We start from the raw sequence: 18,570 nt of genomic DNA, 5'->3' as shown, positions 1-18,570 counted from the left end.
CAAGGCATCTGACTCCCTTAAAGGCCTACTGAAACCCACTACTACCGACCACGCAGTCTGATAGTTTATATATCAATGATGAAATCTTAACATTGCAACACATGCCAATACGGCCGGGTTAGCTTACTAAAGTGCAATTTTAAATTTTGCGTGAAATATCCTGCTGAAAACGTCTCGGTATGATGACGCCTGCGCGTGACATCACGGATTGTAGAGGACATTTTGGGACAGCATGGTGGCCAGCTATTAAGTCGTCTGTTTTCATCGCAAAATTCCACAGTATTCTGGACATCTGTGTTGGTGAATCTTTTGCAATTTGTTCAATGAACAATGGAGACAGCAAAGAAGAAAGCTGTAGGTGGGAAGCGGTGTATCGCGGCCAGTTGTTGTGCCGGATAACGCACCCCCGCCGTAGAATGCAACCCCTGACTGTTGTGCCGGATAGCACAGCCGGTGTTTCATTGTTTACATTCCCGGAAGATGACAGTCAAGCTTTACCATTGGCCAGTGGAGAACTGGGACAACAGAGACTTTTTCCAGGAGGACTTTGAGTTGGATGCGCAGACGCGGTACCGTGAGTACACATGCAGCTGCGGCTTCCAAACATTTGATCGCTTGCCCGTACGTGCCGCTATGTGCATGCCACTATGTGCATGTCACGTGCGTAACTTTGGGGACTTTGGGGAAATATATGTGCTGTATGAACTTTGGGGAGGTGAACGGTACTTTGGGCTGTGGGATTGAGTGTGTTGTGCAGGTATTTGAGTTGCATTAGCGGGTTATATGGACGGGAGGGGGGAGGTGTTTGTTATGCGGAATTAATTTGTGACATATTAAATGTAAGCCTGGTTGTGTTGTGGCTAATAGAGTATATATATGTCTTGTGTTTATTTACTGTTTTAGTCATTCCCAGCTGAATATCAGGTCCCACCCGCCTCTCACAGCATCTTCCCTATCTGAATCACTCCCACTGCCCTCTAGTCCTTCACTCTCACTTTCCTCATCCACTAATCTTTCATCCTCGCTCAAATTAATGGGGAAATTGTCGCTTTCTTGGTCCGCATTGCTCTCGCTGCTGGTGGCCATGATTGTAAACAATGTGCAGATGTGAGGAGCTCCACAACCTGTGACGTCACGCCCATATCGTCTGCTACTTCCGGTACAGGCAAGGCTTTTTTTATCAGCAACCAAAAGTTGCAAACTTTATCGTCGATGTTCTCTACTAAATCCTTTCAGCAAAAATATGGCAATATCGCGAAATGATCAAGTATGACACATAGAATGGACCTGCTATCCCCGTTTGAAAAAGAAAATCGCATTTCAGTAGGCCTTTATCATACCATGTTGGAAAGTTCAATGGCTTCTTGTTTAAAAGAAAATCAGGATTATTCCAAATAGGCGTACATTGGCAGGGAGTGAGCGGGGACCCAGTTATTTTCAAAAACTCCCACCAAGCTGTTAAGGTAGTGCGTATATTAATACTTTTAAAGCAGTTGTGTTTTCGGAGAATTTGGCTAATTAAAGGCAAGTTATAAATTGGGATCTCCTGGCTAAGTGATTGTTCAATCTCTAACCATAAACTATCTAATAAAGTGGGATTGATCCATTTTAATATATATTGTAGTTTATTTGCAAGTAAGTAATAGGAAAAGTTTGGGAGTTCTAGATCCTCATATTCTTTGGGTTTTTGTAAAGTTTTAAGGCTGATTCGTGCTGGTTTACTCTTCCAAAGAAACTGATTGATGTGTGAGTCTAGTGATTTAAACCAGATTTGAGAAGGTTTGGTTGAATCATTGAAAAGAGATAATTAACCCTAGGCAAGACCATCATTTTCACGGTAGAAACCCTTCCCATAAGTGAGATTGTCAGTGTTTTCCAAGGTGCCAGATCATCCTCAATCGATTTTAAGATTGGGGAGTAATTCAAGCGATTCAGATCTGACAATGTGGAGGAAATATTGATTCCCAGGTATTTAATGTTCCCTTTATGCAGTGGAATCGATGAGGTGCTCTGAAAGTCAAAATTAATTGGTATCACAGTAGATTTGGACCAGTTTATGGAGTAATCTGAAATAGAACTGAATTTATTGATAAGTGAGATTGTATCTTGAAGAGAAGAATGTGGATTTTGTAAGAAAAGTAAAACATCATCAGCATAAAGGCTTATTTTATGATGAACGGTTGCGGTATAGATGCCTTTAATATTTGCATGCCGTCGAATTGCGGTTGCAAGAGGTTCAATAAATATAGCAAACAGTGACGGAGAAAGTGGACACCCTTGCCTTGTGCCCCTCATAAGATTAAACCTTGGAGAGATTTGGCTGTTCGTTCTTACCGAAGCTGTGGGGAAACTATATAGGACCTTGATCCATTCTATAAATGAGTCTCCAAATCCAAATTTCTGTAGAGTAGCTAGAAGAAAATTCCAATTCACTCTATCAAATGCTTTTTCAGCATCTAATGAAAAAACAGCTGTTTTTAGATTATGAATAACAGAATAGTTTATCACATTGAGTAGACGGCGAACATTGTTGATGATTGTCTCTCTTTGATGAAACCTGTTTGATCAGGATGTACTATATATGGAGTGACTTTTTCTAATCTTTGAGCTAATACATTGCAGATAATTTTAAGATCAGAATTAATCAGGGAGATTGGCCGGTAACTGGATGGAAGTGTTGGGTCTTTATCAGGTTTAGCAAGAGACTGATCGTGGCAGAGTTCATATTTGGAGGAAGGAATGAGTTTTCTTTGATCTCTAAAGCCATTTTTGTAAATATCGGAGCTAGCAGTGACCAGAATGTTTTGTAGAACTCCACAGGAAACCCATCAGACCCTGGTGCTTTATTGTTTAGCATCTGTTGAAGAGCATCGTGAAGTTAATCTACAGAAATAGCAAGATCTAAATTTGATACCTGCCTTGTATTTAATTTAGGTGAGTCTATACCATTGAGAAATGTCTCAATGTCTGAAAGAGATGGGTCATTCTGTGGGGTATACAAGTTTCTGTAAAAGTCTCTAAAGATTGAGTTAATTTCCTCAGGAACGTGCGTAATGTTCCCAGCTTAATCCTTAATGGATGGTATAGAGTTTTTTTCTTTGTTTAATTTTAGTTGGTTAGCCAAATATTTGCTTGGTTTATTGTCATGTTCAGATTTTTCTAAGCGTAACCTCTGGAGCAGGAATTGAATTTTCTTATCAATTATTTCTCTTAAATCTAATTTGAGTTTTCTCAGTTTGATCAGAGTGTGTTCATTTTGTGAGTTAGCATGAGCTATTTCTAATATTTTTATTTCATTTTCAAGTTCCTGCTCTAATAAACGTTCCTTATTTTTCTTGTATGATGAATAAGAAATAACCTTTCCTCGCATAACTACTTTCGCCGTCTCCCAGAGAACACACGCCGTGATTTCTGGTTGATCATTAAAATCTAAAAAATCTGTCCATTCTTTCTCAAAATAGTTTAGAAAGTCTGGGTCCTTTAGTAATGATGTATTAAGTCTCCATTGTTTTATAGGTGCACTGAGTTTTGTTAGTGAGGGAAAGTGAGACAGGTGCATGGTCACTGATGATGATAGGATGGATGTGAATGTTTGAGATGTCAGATAAAATTGAGCTACTAGTTAAAAAGTAATCAATGCGAGAGAATGAGTGGTGAACTGGGGAAAAATAAGTGTATTCCTTAAGAGTGCGGTGATAAGAACGCCAGGCATCGCAAAGACCATAATCGTTCATATATTGCTTAAGTATTGCCACTGACTGAGACTCACGGTGACTCCCAGTCACTCTGGACCGATCTATATTTGGATTAAATACTAAGTTGAGGTTCCCTCCTAGAATCAAGCAGTGGTTTGAGTGAGGAGAAAGTGAAGAGAAAAAAGTGTGGAAAAAGGAGGGGTCATCAACATTTGGACCATAAATGTTGGCGATACAGAAGTTTCTCCTGTCAACAGAAATATTAATAATGATGTATCTTCCCTCTATGTCAGTAATGGAGTTATGGAATGTAAAGTTGACCTTTCTACTAATGAGAATGGCTACGCCTCTCTGTTTGGAGTTGTAACTAGCAAAGTATGTGTGTGGGTATTGCGATGAATGCAGTTTTGAGGTATCGGACTTGGAGAGGTGAGTCTCTTGTAGTAAAGCAATGTCTGCTTGCATGCTCTTCAAATGATTAAGAATTTTTAATTTTTTTTTCTTTGACCCGACCCCACGCACAATCCAAGTGACAAACGGTATAGTGGACATACTAAACTAGACTGTAACTAAGTATTTGGATGTATGTGTGTACTTTATGTGTAAATAATGCATGTCTGTATCTAAATGTAAGCCTATCATGCATATATATAGGTATGCAGAGTGTGTATAGTTGCAGTGTTGGGTTAGTTACTGAAAACCAGTAACTAGTTAGTTACGAGTTACTTTATTTCAAAAGTAACTCAGTTACTAACTCAGTTACTTACACCAAAAAGTAATGCGTTACTGTGAAAAGTAACTATTTAGTTACTCCTTTTTTCCCCTTTTTTTTTTAAGGCTCCCATTAAGGCCCTTTTAGCCTTCATTTCAGAACTGTTATTGCACTGGAGAATAATACAATCTGTTGATCAACTTGACATGCATTTGCATCACTGAACTCTGCTAAGCAATGTGGTCTGCATACAACACACAAAGACAAAGATAGGTCTCAAAGGGCCAATTTATTTCAGGCCAGAACAAATTGACAAAACTATTTTAAATAGCTACACTTTAACTTTAAGTAGATAGGATCTTTGATCCAAGACACAACTTACATTTAACTAAAATTTTCTTTACTTTGTGCTCGACAAAAGAAAAGTAGTGAGAATGTTAAGACACTCGACTTCTGGCTTCACCATGATGTCATGTTAGTTGTTATGAGAGTAGCGTATGTGTGTGTGTGTGTGTGTGTGTGTGTGTGTGTGTGTGTGTGTGTGTGTGGCCCTTTAAGATATGACAGCATGTGAGGTGAGTGACGTCAGCGAATGAGTGGGCGAGAGAAGTGAGGGACCGGCGACAGTGAGTGAGTGCAGGTGCTCTAGCTTGGTGGATGGCTGCGTCCAATAAAGTCACAAAGTTGCAACAAACCGCCAGGCTCGTCATTCACCCTCAGCTGTAAAGACCCACTTCCGGGTAAAGTGAAGGTTGTTAGCCCCAGTACATAAGCCCTGGAGGAACGTCTCCAACTACGGTATGGGAGCCCCCCCTCACCCCCCGCCCCCACCCACAGAAAGCACACCTCTTCTTTTCCACCGCAGCGCTCCAATAAAACACACTCAGATCTTCTGTTTCTAGCCAAAACTACATAAAAAATAACGTAAAATAACGCAGTAACGCATCATGTAGTAACAATAACTGAGTTACTGAATATAAAAAATAACGCGTTAGAGTACTAGTTACCGCCGAAATTAACGGTGTTACAGTAACACGTTACTTTGCAACGCGTTAGTCCCAACACTGTATACTTGTGCATGTATTAGCTGTGAATGGGGGGGGGAGAAGAGAGGGATTGAAGCATAATGAAAATAACAAAAAAAAAATACAACATTTACCGTGTTTCAGACGCTAATAATACAGCCTTGGCGTGGCTTCCGGATCATGGTAAAGTTGACCGTTGATGAAAAGTTTATCCACCGCGATGACTGCACGGCATCCTTCGGTGATAAACTTCTTGCGAAGCGGGAACAGATGGCGGCGCCTGTCGAGAATTTCCTTTGGAAACTGGTCGTTGATGCTGAAGTTGGATCCTCTCAGCTCTCGGCCCTGGTTCCTCACTCGCTCCTTCTGCTTGAAGTGTTCGAATTTGGCTACGATGGGTCTCGGCCTCCTGTTCTCCGGCTTTTTGGCTCCAAGCCGGTGGACGCGATGGAAGGTGATGTTCCTGATGGTGTCCGCTGGAAGCTTGAGCTGGTCTTCCATGAAGCACTTGATGGTTTCCTCGGGATCTTCCTCTGTCTTTTCCGGTATTCCCGCGAAGACCAGATTTTCCCTCATGCTCCTCGCCTGAAGGTCCAACATCGTCTCCTTCATGCTCCTGTTGTCCCGGCCGGGTGAGTTGCGTCACTCTGTGAGTGAGGGATTTTACGGACTCACGAAGAGCGGCGTTCTCCTTGGCGAGATAAATTATCTGCTGTTGTCCGAATTCCAAACTCTCACGGATGGCTTGGAATTCCTTGTGGAGCACCTTGACAAGTGCAAGGCGGCCATCTAAACAAGTCAGCCTCTTGTCGATGGAATCCAGGATGTCGGTGAAGTTTGTACCCGGCGGTGACACTTGGCCAGGTGAGTCCTCCGGGCGGCTTCTTTTAGACGTTAGACGTTGGCTTTCCCATGACGAGACAATCGTAGCACTCTTCAATGTAGCCTTCAAGTGCCTCCAGATTTTGATATTTAAGTTTTATTTGCTTTATTTTCTTTATTTTATTGTTTGGCAGCTGAGTGTGCCACTTATTCTGTTATTTATTTATTTTTTTTCGCGTCACGTACGCTCTCTCTCGCGAGACTACAGCATTACTGACGCATCTGACGCAAATGTCTGACCACTGATGTGTTTTCACTCACTTAATTCAGGGGACCAGAAACCTTTTTGACTCGGAGGCCACATTGAGTTAAAAGAATTTGGCAGGGTGCCAGGCTATTTAGTTGTGTGTGTGTGTGTGTGTGTGTGTGTGTATAGGACGTCCCGGGGGCTTGCTTGTGGATCTGGCCCGCGAACCGTAGTATGGGGACCCCTTCCTTAATTGTTCATTTGTGCATGTTTTTTTCAATTACTTTGTAGTTACAAAATAATACAAATACTTAAAGAATAACATGATTTCAGTGTGGAATAAGGGACAAGCAGTAGAAAATGGACAGATAGATAATCAGGCATTAGCCGAATTCAAAGATTATGGTTCAATTAATTGTAGGTTCGAGTTTTGCCCTTGCCCTATCTAGAAGGCTTAAAAATAAACAAAATTGTGGTTGGCACCAGCCATGCAACTATAGGTGGGGAAAATAAGCGATTTTTAGATGCATCGCAATTCGGACATGGACAATTATAAAATCGATTAGTAAATGTTAATAATCGATAATCGATTCATTTATTGTAAATAAAGTAATGCAGACAGTTCTAAAATGTGGCTGACTGCAGCGAGCCACCTGACCGAGAGATCTGACTAGCTCCTTTATTTTAGGGCACTTATGGTCCATTTCCATTAATTTAGTAAAGGTGTGAAATAATTTAACTGTTTCTTATTACAAATGTACTGTTTTTTAAAGTTGCAAGTGATAAACGCTTATTTGGTGAAAAGAAAAGAAATGTAAAACTGCATCAATATATATAAATTATAGAACCATCAATAATCGATTTTTTATCGAACCGTAGCTCCTGAATCGTAATCAAATCGCAATGTGCCCAAAGATCCCCACATGTAAGTGTGTGTATATATCAACCTATCAAGATATTTAACCTGACGATACGATTTAACAATACATCCGGCCAGTGGATCTGTATTTTTTTTGCAACAATATTTGCATCATTTCGTAAGGTACCTGAGATTCTCAGCCCAAGTTGAGAAGTTTTTTAAACGAGCAACCATAATTACAAAAAATGTCCCCTGAAATGGGTTGGTTTAACAAAATGTTAATCTATGGAGGTTCCATTACAACTACCTTATCCTCCAGAGCAGACATCCTCTCTTTGAGATGAAGCTGGAGTCTTTCGTTGGACTCAGACAGGAGCTTGTCCACTGTTTCTGAGAGACGCTTGTTGTGCTCCTCATTCATCTTCTCCCTCTGCCTCGCCTGAAAGAAAAATAAAGACACTTAATTAAGTTGTGCAAATGTTGATTGAGTGTTAAGGATATGACAATTCCTTCCAACTCTTTCTCACCCTGAGAAGTTCCTGGTTTTTCTCCTCCAACTGGGCCTCTAACTGCTTCAATCTTTCCTCCACATTGCCATGACGTTCCTCTGCCTGAGCATAAAGGAAGAAAAAAGTGTATAAATTCTTTCAAAGCTGTTTTGGTCTCTCTTGTATAGACTTTTCTGTATCAGAATGATGCATGGACAACGCTTCACTATTTTATAAAGGAAGGAGCCATTTATAGTACTTTAGCAGATGTGTCTACAGGACAACATTCACAAGCAGTATAAAGGCACCAACTTAGGGAAACCATGTAAAGCAAAACTACAACAACTAAAGCGAAAACAAACAGTAATATGAGATGGCAATCATGTATGTACTTCATAGTAAATCTTCTTGTCTATTTTAGGAAATACCAACCATTTTTTTAATTATAACTTAATTAATTAAGTTCCCTGTATTTCAGTTGAGAGGGTGGCAGACTGTTTGTGTTAGCAGGGTTGCTGTGTTTGAGGAAAACAAGCAGTGATACCAGCTACATAGCACATAAGTACATAAATACCCACAACTACAGACGAGAGAGAGTAAGTCAAGGTTAGCGCTAAGGCTAAATAAGAATAACAATAACATTTCATCTGGTACCTCACATAACCAAGCACTTTTCATTTAAATAAAGTAACTAAAACTTAGAATTTAAATAAGGACATTTTAGGGCTATTTAATACAAACAATATGCTGGCCTGGTTAAATTAAGTAACAGAAAATAAATAAGATTCCTGGATCCAGGAGGACTTGAAACACTTTCTACTTTGCGAAATGTTGGTCTACCTTTTGAGTCTTAGTGCCTTTGGAGCCACAAGGAACACACTAAGGGTATGAGAAGGAAGTGATAAAAGGTAGCATGAAGACCACACATAAAACAGCATTACAAAGTGAAATGAGACAGGAAGAGTAAAACTATTGAATATAAAATATGTATTTGCGTTGCAACGATTAGTCGACATAATCAATAGTAGCAAAGTGTCAAAAGATATTTTTTGTCGTCGACACATCACTTAATAAAATTTTGATGTGCAGTTAATTTTTGTTGTACTGCTAACCCACACCGGAACTTCTGGGAAGTAAATGCCAGGCTCTACTGCAGAAAATGTGTGAGGGCAAGTCAAATGACGAGTCAAGAGCGAGAAGTGGAGTTACCAAATATGAAAAATAGACCAAACACTCTATAAAGTGTAGCAACATTTAAATGAAAATTAAAAAAGTAAGCAAGGTCGGTGACATGTAAATTTTGCAAAACCGAACTCATGTTTAGGGCAACAGGACGGCTACGCACAAGCACCTTAAAGGGGTCATATTATGATTGTTTTGGGTCAAAATGTTTCATAAATATTTTTTACAGACCATCCTCAAACCGCTTTCTGACCATCCTTTCAAGATACGCCGTGTTGTGGGCAGTCTTATTTACATGCTTCCACTTTGACTGCATCTTCTCCCCGTTAGTCATGTTGTAGGTTTCCGCGCTTTCATATTGAGTCTACTGACAGGTATAAGTTCCAACTACCGGTATACACTAATTTGTAATAGCAAAAGCAAAAGTGTAGGATGCATGTGCATGTACGGGCCAGTCTGCTCCACAACAAGAGGGTAGAGAAAAATAAGGAACTTACTGACTATAATGTTGGACTTGTGCAAAGCACTTTGGGAAAACCTCTACCATATACGGAGATATCCGCCACTGAAGTCACATGTTCAAAAAACACAAGTTGTGACATTTCCAAATGGCTCGTTGTGGAAAAAATATGAAGTAAAGCAAGATTGTTTTACAAATATCCGCCAACGCCTCCATTGTTTGATTATAACATTTTCAGGATTTATGCAGATCCCAAATACATATAGAGCAGGTACAAATAGGTAAGAAAAGTTGGTTTTGCATGATAGGTTTACTTTAAACGCAAACACTCAGCTGGTGTGTCTATAAACTAAAACTATTAAGCATAAATAACAGTATTATTTTTTTGTAGCATTTACACAGCATTTTTTTTAACTAATACTCGCGACATACTCGTGCCACAAAGCAGTTAGTTAACGTATAAGATGCCAGTCGTGTATGCAAAAATGTTTGTACAGGTAACTATGAATGGAGAAAAAAAATGCCAAGAAAAATATCTCCAATATAACAAATAGTGGCTCCACCGTCACGTTCCAAAAGATGTTCCTCGTTATACATACTTATTCCGGTGTTTGTTTCATCATAGATGTACCATAGATGTACAATAACAAAAGACAGTTGGTATGCCATCTCTTAGAGAAAAAAATTTTACTTGGAAAATGACCCGGTGCTAATACCTTCGTGAGGGCAGCTACCCTTTGTGCCAGCTCAGCCTCCACCTCAGGCAGCGTCTCTGCTTTGCGGATAGTCTGCTGCAGCTTTTGCTCAGCTAGCTCTAGTTTCTCTTGCATCTGCCGGTTACGGTCTTCAGTCTGCAGAGGAACAAAAAGGATAACGTCGAGGACACTTCAGTGCTAGATGTTATGTTGGCTACTAGCTACATATTGAATCCACCAAGCCAAAAAAGGATTAAAAAAACATTAATCTGTCGAAATAACAAAACATTTAATAATTAGTGTTATTTACTTTTTATAAAAACAGCAAATTATTATTGTGCAATAGCTTGCACAATAGTAATGTATTTCAATAGCTCATTTGGGAGAGCAAGTGATTCCAGTTTTTGAAAACAACTTCAACATTCATATTCGGTGTCCTCTGAGAATTTGTGAGGCCAACAAAGTACAATTTTATATAAAAAGTAGGCCAACAAAGCCTACTCACTAAAGTGTTACAGCATACATGAGTGTCCTTAGCTAACTTACTTGTCTAAAAAGGGACTCTTTGTTAGCTACTTCATTCTCCAGCTTGTCATTCAAGTCGTGAACAGAGGTAGCCTCCCGCTGAGCTGCCAGGTAGCGCTTCTCTAGAGTAGTGATCCTCTCTTCCATATCCTCCTTCTGAGCCAATGACTACACAAGCACAAAAATGTCTGGTTAAAAATGTCTGGTAAAACTATAATAATTCCCTATTAAATGTGTTTTTGTTCATTCTTGTGGGTGTCTGCAAGTGATCAATTATAAGTTGCGTTATAAGAAAATTGTATTCAGTTTTCGTACCATTAAGCTTTAACTTTAACTTTTGGAATGGATTATTGACAAAAACCGAGGTACCACTGAGTTCCACAGCCAACGTTGCATGTGTATGCCCAAGCAGAAACAGGCTTAACTGTTAATCATGGATGCCAAAATGTAACACAGAATCTTACTCCTGACTGCAAGCAAACCAAACATAAGATAATACATCTAAATCATAGATTCATTTGACAGCTGCAATATCAATGATGCACAGGACTTATTTAATTATATTTACTTCATTTTAACTTGTAGAATGTTAGATTTAGTTAAAAGCTCATGCATAGGTCATGCATGCAAAGTTATGAGACTTGAAAGTGCACCTGTATTGTTTTGTGGTCCATGCAGCCAAATTAATAAAAATGCTTACTTGTCCAGCCATATACTTAGTAAGATTAAGTTTCCTACAAGCAGAGGCGCTATCAGGAATCCCCCCCCCCACACACACACAACACCGGCCAGTTATCGGGGGCCTTTGGCTTCATCCCCACTCTACCATCCTATGCGCCCTTGCTTGGAAATGAATGTTAAAGGCCTACTGAAACCCACTACTACCGACCACGCAGTCTGATAGTTTATATATCAATGATGAAATCTTAACATTGCAACACATGCCAATACGGCCGGTAGTTTACTAAAGTGCAATTTTAAATTGGGGAAATATATGTGCTGTATGAACTTTGGGGAGGTGAACGGTACTTTGGGCTGTGGGATTGAGTGTGTTGTGCAGGTGTTTGAGTTGTATTGGCGGGTTATATGGACGGGAGGGGGGAGGGGTTTGTTATGCAGGATTAAATTGTGGCATTTTAAATATAAGCCTGGTTGTGTTGTGGCTAAAAGAGTATATATATGTCTTGTGTTTATTTACTGTTTTAGTCATTCCCAGCTGAATATCAGGTCCCACTCGCCTCTCACAGCATCTTCCCTATCTGAATCGCTCCCACTGCCCTTTAGTCCTTCACTCTCCCTTTCCACATCCACAAATCTTTCATCCTCGCTCAAATTAATGGGGAAATCGTCGCTTTCTCGGTCCGAATCGCTCTCGCTGTTGGTGGCCATGATTGTAAACAATGTGCGGATGTGAGGAGCTCCACAACATGTGACGTCACGCTACTCGTCTGCTACTTCCGGTACAGGCAAGGCTTTTTTATCAGTGACCAAAAGTTGCGAACTTTATCGTCGATGTTCTCTACTAAATCCTTTCAGAAAAAATATGGCAATATCGCGAAATGATCAAGTATGAGACTGTTTAGTAATTAACAATAACTATAACCTATATCAATCTCTCTAACCCTAGTCATTTAATTTTTCCAAGAATGTATGGGTCCTTGTATATCTAGTAAATAATATTATATAATAGTATATAATAAAAAAACAAGTGTCAAAATGGGTGGTATTAACTTCTCTGCTATTTTCGCGCAATTCACAGCTGCAAACTCAAGGCAGATAATTACAAGAACATATAACCTTCAAGGGGACCTATTATACATTTCCTATTTTTTTTACCTATACAGTAAATGCTGTTACAAAGTCAGATACTCGTTTCAGCAAAAATATGGCAATATCGCGAAATGATCAAGTATGACACATAGAATGGACCTGCTATCCCCGTTTAAATAAGAAAATCGCATTTCAGTCGGCCTTTAAAATCTCGTCTACTGTGATGAGTGTGTAACCAATGTAACAATATATGTTAATCTAAATAAACATCCACTTTGGGAGTTAATCAAGTCCAAAATAAACACTGTTCCTATTATTCTTACTTCTCTTAGGTCTCTTTGTAGTCGTGTATTCATGTCTTCAGACTTGATGAGGTCTTTTCTGGCAGTGTCCAGCTCTTCCTCCAGCTCATTGATTCGGGATGCCATTGAAGCCATGTGTTCTTTCATCTGGCCCAGGTCAGCTGTCTGACGGTCCACCACCTCTTGGAGTTCCCCAACCTTGCCGAAACCAAGGCCCAATTCATCCTCCTGACTAAGAGAGCCATCTGATGATCGCTGTAGGTGAAAATATGATATACATCTATACAGACACACACATGTATATACACAAATATATATATAAATTTACTGCAATCCAATTCGATTCTAATAATTGATTAGAAGTATTTAATGATTACTACAATTGCTTCATACATATTTTTGCATCTGCTTTCAACTACAATGGGGAATATAAGTATTTGAACCCTGGATACTAACAGTCCAGAATATTCACGGTAGCTATATTTAACACGTGCAGAGACAGAGAAAGACAGAGAAAGACAGAGACAGAGACAGAAAGAGAAATAGAAAGAGAAAGAGAGATAGAGAGAGAGAGAAATCCAGAATATAATGCATTTAAGGTCATACATTTTTCACAGTATTTGATTGAGGAAAATGGGTCTTAATTTCTTTGTAAAACATATCTTAGACTCGTTGGATTAATGAAGTATTCCTAGCTGCATCTAAACACCTGTATCACGTATGATTGTTTTCTCACATGTGCTGTAATAACACAAAACAACTTAATCAAATTAACAAAACAGATGGTCAGGCATTATCTATCAAATGTGGTTTTGTTTCAATCTCGGATTTCAACCATATGCTATTTCACGTATGCTATGAGTAGCCTCACCTTTCCATTAGTGCTTGGTGCATTTTCAGAGTTGTGGTTGACCTCACTGGTTCCATCTGCCAATCCTCTCTTATGGAAGCTCTGCTCCCTGAGGTAAGCCAACTACAGAGATAGGTTTTCACACGTAAGTACCGTACAGTAAGTTATTTATTTGAAATCAATGAACACTGAATAACCTAAATCCATTTTCATAATTTGACATTTATTATTTAAAATTGTTTTCTTTTCAGCTACAAGCTCAAAGGTGTACGCCCTGGGCTTAGACTGTGTTTGGGGCATACATGAACAAAAGATGACTGCAGCATTAAGTGCTTCATCATGAAGCATAGCAAAAATCTAGGACAGTTCAACATCCTCTGGGGGTTTTGTCAATTTTAATCCCATTAAAGACAGGGAGGGTTCAAGACTTGTCTGTCCTTTAAAAGGATGTACACAAATATAGAAGAGCAACGTCAGTAACCAAATTTGTTTCTCAGATTCAGGATAAAGCAAACAATAGTATGAAAGTACAGCAATATTCCACAATCCAGACATAGGGTATACAGTGGGGCAAAAAAGTATTTAGTCAGCCACCAATTGTGCAAGTTCTTCCACTTAAAATGATGACAGAGTTCTGTAATTTTCATCATAGGTGCACTTCAACTGTGAGAGACAGAATGTGAAAAAAAAATCCAGGAATTCACATTGTAGGATTTTTAAAGAATTTATTTGTAAATTATGGTGGAAAAGTAAGTATTTGGTCAATAACAAAAATTAAACTCAATACTTTGTAATATAACCTTTGTTGGCAATAACAGAGGTGAAACGATTACTATAGGTCTTTACCAGGTTTGCACACACAGTAGCTGGTATTTTGGCCCATCCCTCCATGCAGAGCTTCTCAAGAGCAGTGATGTTTTGGTGCTGTCGCCGAGCAACACAGACTTTCAACTCCCTCCAAAGATTTTCTATGGGGTTGAGGTCTGGAGACTGGCTAGGCCACTCCAGGACTTTCAAATGCTTCTTACGGACCCACTCCTTCGTTGCCCGGGCGGTGTGTTTGGGATCATTGTCATGCTGGAAGACCCAGCCACGTTTCATCTTCAAAGCTCTCACTGATGGAAGGAGGTTTTGGCTCAAAATCTCACGATACATGGCCCCATTCATTCTTTCCTTAACACGGATCAGTCGGCATGTCCCCTTAGCAGAAAAACAGCCCCAAAGCATGACGTTTCCACCCCCATGCTTCACAGTAGGTATGGTGTTCTTGGGATGCAACTCAGTATTCTTCTTCCTCCAAACACGACGAGTTGAGTTTATACCAAAAAGTTATATTTTGGTTTCATCTGACCACATGACATTCTCCCAATCCTCTGTTGTATCATCCATGTGCTCTCTGGTAAACTTCAGACGGGCCTGGACATGCACTAGCTTAAGCAAGGGGACACGTCTGGCACTGCAGGATTTGATTCCCTGTCGGCGTAGTGTGTTACTGATGGTAACCTTTGCTACTTTGGTCCCAGCTCTCTGCAGGTCATTCACCAGGTCCCCCCGTGTGGTTGTGGGATTTTTGCTCACCGTTCTCATGATCATTTTGACCCCACGGGATGAGATCTTGCGTGGAGCCCCAGATCGAGGGAGATTATGAGTGGTCTTGTATGTCTTCCATTTTCTGATAATTGCTCCCACAGTTGAATTTTTCACACCAAGCTGCTTGCCTATTGTAGATTCACTCTTCACAGTCTGGTGCAGGTCTACAATTATTTTCCTGGTGTCCTTCGACAGCTCTTTGGTCTTGGCCAGAGGGGAGTTTGGAGTCTGACTGTTTGAGGCTGTGGACAGGTGTCTTTTATACAGATAACGAGTTCAAACAAGTGCCATTAATACAGGTAACAAGTGGAGGACAGAAGAGCTTCTTAAAGAAGAAGTTACAGGTCTGTGAGAGCCAGAGATCTTCCTTGTTTGAAGTGACCAAATACTTATTTTCCACCATAATTTACAAATAAATTCTTTAAAATTCCTACAATGTGAATTCCTGGATTTTTTTCCACATTCTGTCTCTCACAGTTGAAGTGTACCTATGATGAAAATTACAGACCTCTGTCATCATTTTAAGTGGGAGAACTTGCACAATCGGTGGCTGACTAAATACTTTTTTGCCCCACTGTATGTTGTACATTGTCACAAATCTGTGAATGCAGAATACAGTGCACATTAAAGATGAAAAGGCAATATTTAAAAAAAATAATTTAAAAAATTGGTTGATTGAACTGATAAATGAGTGTAAACATTTTAACAAAATATCCTTCCATGTGAACATCGTATTGAAAGAAAACAAAACTTCTCTCACTTCTTTGTGCGACATTGTAAGCTGTTCCTCCAAAGCACTGCATCTTTCCAAAGCAACGCGCAGTCTCTCCCTTACCTACAAGACATAGAAAATAGATATTCACCATACAGTTGAAAGTTATGAAGGTATTTTATTCTTCACAATCATTTTGAACTTTAAGCACATTAATAATTCATAGTAAACATTAGGGGTGTGACGATACACTCAGCTCACAAGGAGACAATAATAAGGCAAAATATATGACTTTTGTTATATAACTAAGTCACACAATTACTTTGCATGAATGACCTAAGCATGATCTTGATAAACTGCTGAACTAATTTTCTTTGTTGAATCATGTTCTTCAGTGGCACAATGAGAGCATCCTGTGGGACTTCTCTCCTCACACAACACTGTGGTGGTTGTCTTAAAGGATGCAGCTTCAGAAGGTCTTCGGCATCTCTTATATCGCAGCTGTCAACTGTATCAATGATTCAGGTGTTTTATCTCTGTGCTGGTAACATGACTAGCTTGTGTGATGGCAGCAGCTTCTACTTGGACATTATCACCGCAGTAGCTGTTTAACTGATGAAAAAAAGCCACACGTCTATCGGGCTTGAGCAGATGAGTGATTTTTTTTAAAGGTTTATAGTGTGTGCAGTTCCAATCTTGCCTCGCTAATGGCCACTTGTCTTTATGTGCATTATCAGTCACAATAGCAATGCAATGGTCTTTTTAGCTACCAGTCAGTGACAACTGCTTGAAAAACTCAGCTATGTCAGTGTTTCCCCCAAGATTATATGGCGTCATGATCATTTTGATTGGCAATGATGAATGTATTTTCTTTAAAAAGACTAAACAAATGTTTTATGTATATTTAAAAACAAACTGTCTTATACTTACTAGAAATAAAAAAAAAACATTATATTGTTCTTCTCTATTTTTCCAATTGTTGCTGCTTGTTATAAAAGGTAACACAGGCTATACTATAATCTGCCTTCGCTGAAAGTTGGAATTTGGTTTGCCAAATATGTAAACAGTCTTGAATTAGAGGTGAAAAAAATAACTTGAGGTGGTTTATTGCTGTTTGCCACAAGGAAGTCACTGTAAAACTAAAGCACACTAAGGAAAGTACATTATATATACACAATAAGTGCAAATACATGTAAGAATCAGGATACATTTATAATATGGTTTGGAATAAACTGAAAAAAGCAATACTATTATATAGGATGGAGGTTGGCGAAAATGGTGCTAGCTTAATTTTAACGTACAATGGAGCAGCTCATTGACAGGCTAACCAAAATTAGCATGGCCAATCGCAGGGCACATACATGGGAAAACTATCATTGACACTCACATTTATACCTATGGATAATTGAGAGTCTCCAGTGAACCTAACAATGTTAAATTACGATGGAAGTATTAATGTAGCAAAATGATTTGCAAAAGCGTATCTCAATCTGGGCGTCCATCCATCCATCCATCCATCTTCTTCCGCTTATCCGAGGTCGGGTCGCGGGGGCAGCAGCTTAAGAAGGGAAGCCCAGACTTCCCTCTCCCCAGCCACTTCGTCCAGCTCCTCCCGGGGGATCCCGAGGCGTTCCCAAGCCAGCCGGGCGAGATAGTCTTTCCAGCGTGTCCTGGGTCTTCCCCGTGGCCTCCTACCGGTCGGACGTGCCCGAAACACTTTCCTAGGGAGGCGTTCGGGTGGCATCCTGACCAGATGCCCGAACCACCTCATCTGGCTCCTCTCGATGTGGAGGAGCAGCGGCTTTACTTTGAGCTCCCCCCGAATGACAGAGCTTCTCACCCTATCTCTAAGGGAGAGCCCAGCCACTCGGCGGAGGAAACTCATTTCGGCCGCTTGTACCCGTGATCTTGTCCTTTCGGTCATGACCCAAAGCTCATGACCATAGGTGAGGATGGGAACGTAGATCGACCGGTAAATCGAGAGCTTTGCCTTCCGGCTCAGCTCCTTCTTCACCATAACGGATCGATACAGCGTCCGCATTACTGAAGACGCCGCACCGATCCGCCTGTCGATCTCACGATCCACTCTTCCCCCACTCGTGAACAAGACTCCGAGGTACTTGAACTCCTCCACTTGGGGCAAGATCTCCTCCCCAACCCGGAGATGGCACTCCACCCTTTTCCGGGAGAGAACCATGGACTCGGACTTGGAGGTGCTGATTCCCATCCCAGTCGCTTCACACTCGGCTGCGAACCGATCCAGTGAGAGCTGAAGATCTTGGCCAGATGAAACCATCAGGACCACATCATCTGCAAATAGCAGAGACCTAATCCTGCAGCCACCAAACCAGATCCCCTCAACGCCCTGACTGCGCCTAGAAATTCTGTCCATAAAGGTTATGAACAGAATCGGTGACAAAGGGCAGCCTTGGCGGAGTCCAACCCTCACTGGAAACGTGTCCGACTTACTGCCGGCAATGCGGACCAAGCTCTGACACTGATTATACAGGGAGCGAACTGCCACAATAAGACAGTCCGTTACCCTATACCAGGGGTCCTCAAGTACAAATCTTGAAGGTCCACAAATGTTTTTTTGAAACAGGCTGGGTCCGTTTATTATTGGTCAAGCTTATATA

At 40.3% G+C, this 18,570-nt stretch overlaps 1 protein-coding gene across 9 annotated transcripts in view; it reads right to left on the bottom strand.

Annotated features, from left to right (window-relative positions):
* ppfia1 (PTPRF interacting protein alpha 1) overlaps positions 1 to 18,570 on the bottom strand; it is an 89,847-nt gene that overhangs the window by 41,104 nt on the left and 30,173 nt on the right. For all 9 annotated transcript variants that reach the window (XM_061975185.1, XM_061975186.1, XM_061975189.1 and 6 more), the window contains exons 5-11: positions 15,983 to 16,057; positions 13,654 to 13,755; positions 12,804 to 13,037; positions 10,732 to 10,878; positions 10,207 to 10,341; positions 7,888 to 7,971; positions 7,668 to 7,799 (exon numbers count right to left, since the gene is read on the bottom strand). In XM_061975185.1, coding sequence (XP_061831169.1) covers positions 7,668 to 7,799; positions 7,888 to 7,971; positions 10,207 to 10,341; positions 10,732 to 10,878; positions 12,804 to 13,037; positions 13,654 to 13,755; positions 15,983 to 16,057 — 909 coding nt within the window. The remainder of the gene's footprint in view (positions 1 to 7,667; positions 7,800 to 7,887; positions 7,972 to 10,206; positions 10,342 to 10,731; positions 10,879 to 12,803; positions 13,038 to 13,653; positions 13,756 to 15,982; positions 16,058 to 18,570) is intronic.

This window comes from Nerophis lumbriciformis, linkage group LG15 (assembly GCF_033978685.3).
Source record: "Nerophis lumbriciformis linkage group LG15, RoL_Nlum_v2.1, whole genome shotgun sequence".
In the NCBI taxonomy this organism is placed as follows: Eukaryota; Metazoa; Chordata; class Actinopteri; order Syngnathiformes; family Syngnathidae; genus Nerophis; species Nerophis lumbriciformis.
This window is presented reverse-complemented; position numbering and strand designations above follow the sequence as displayed.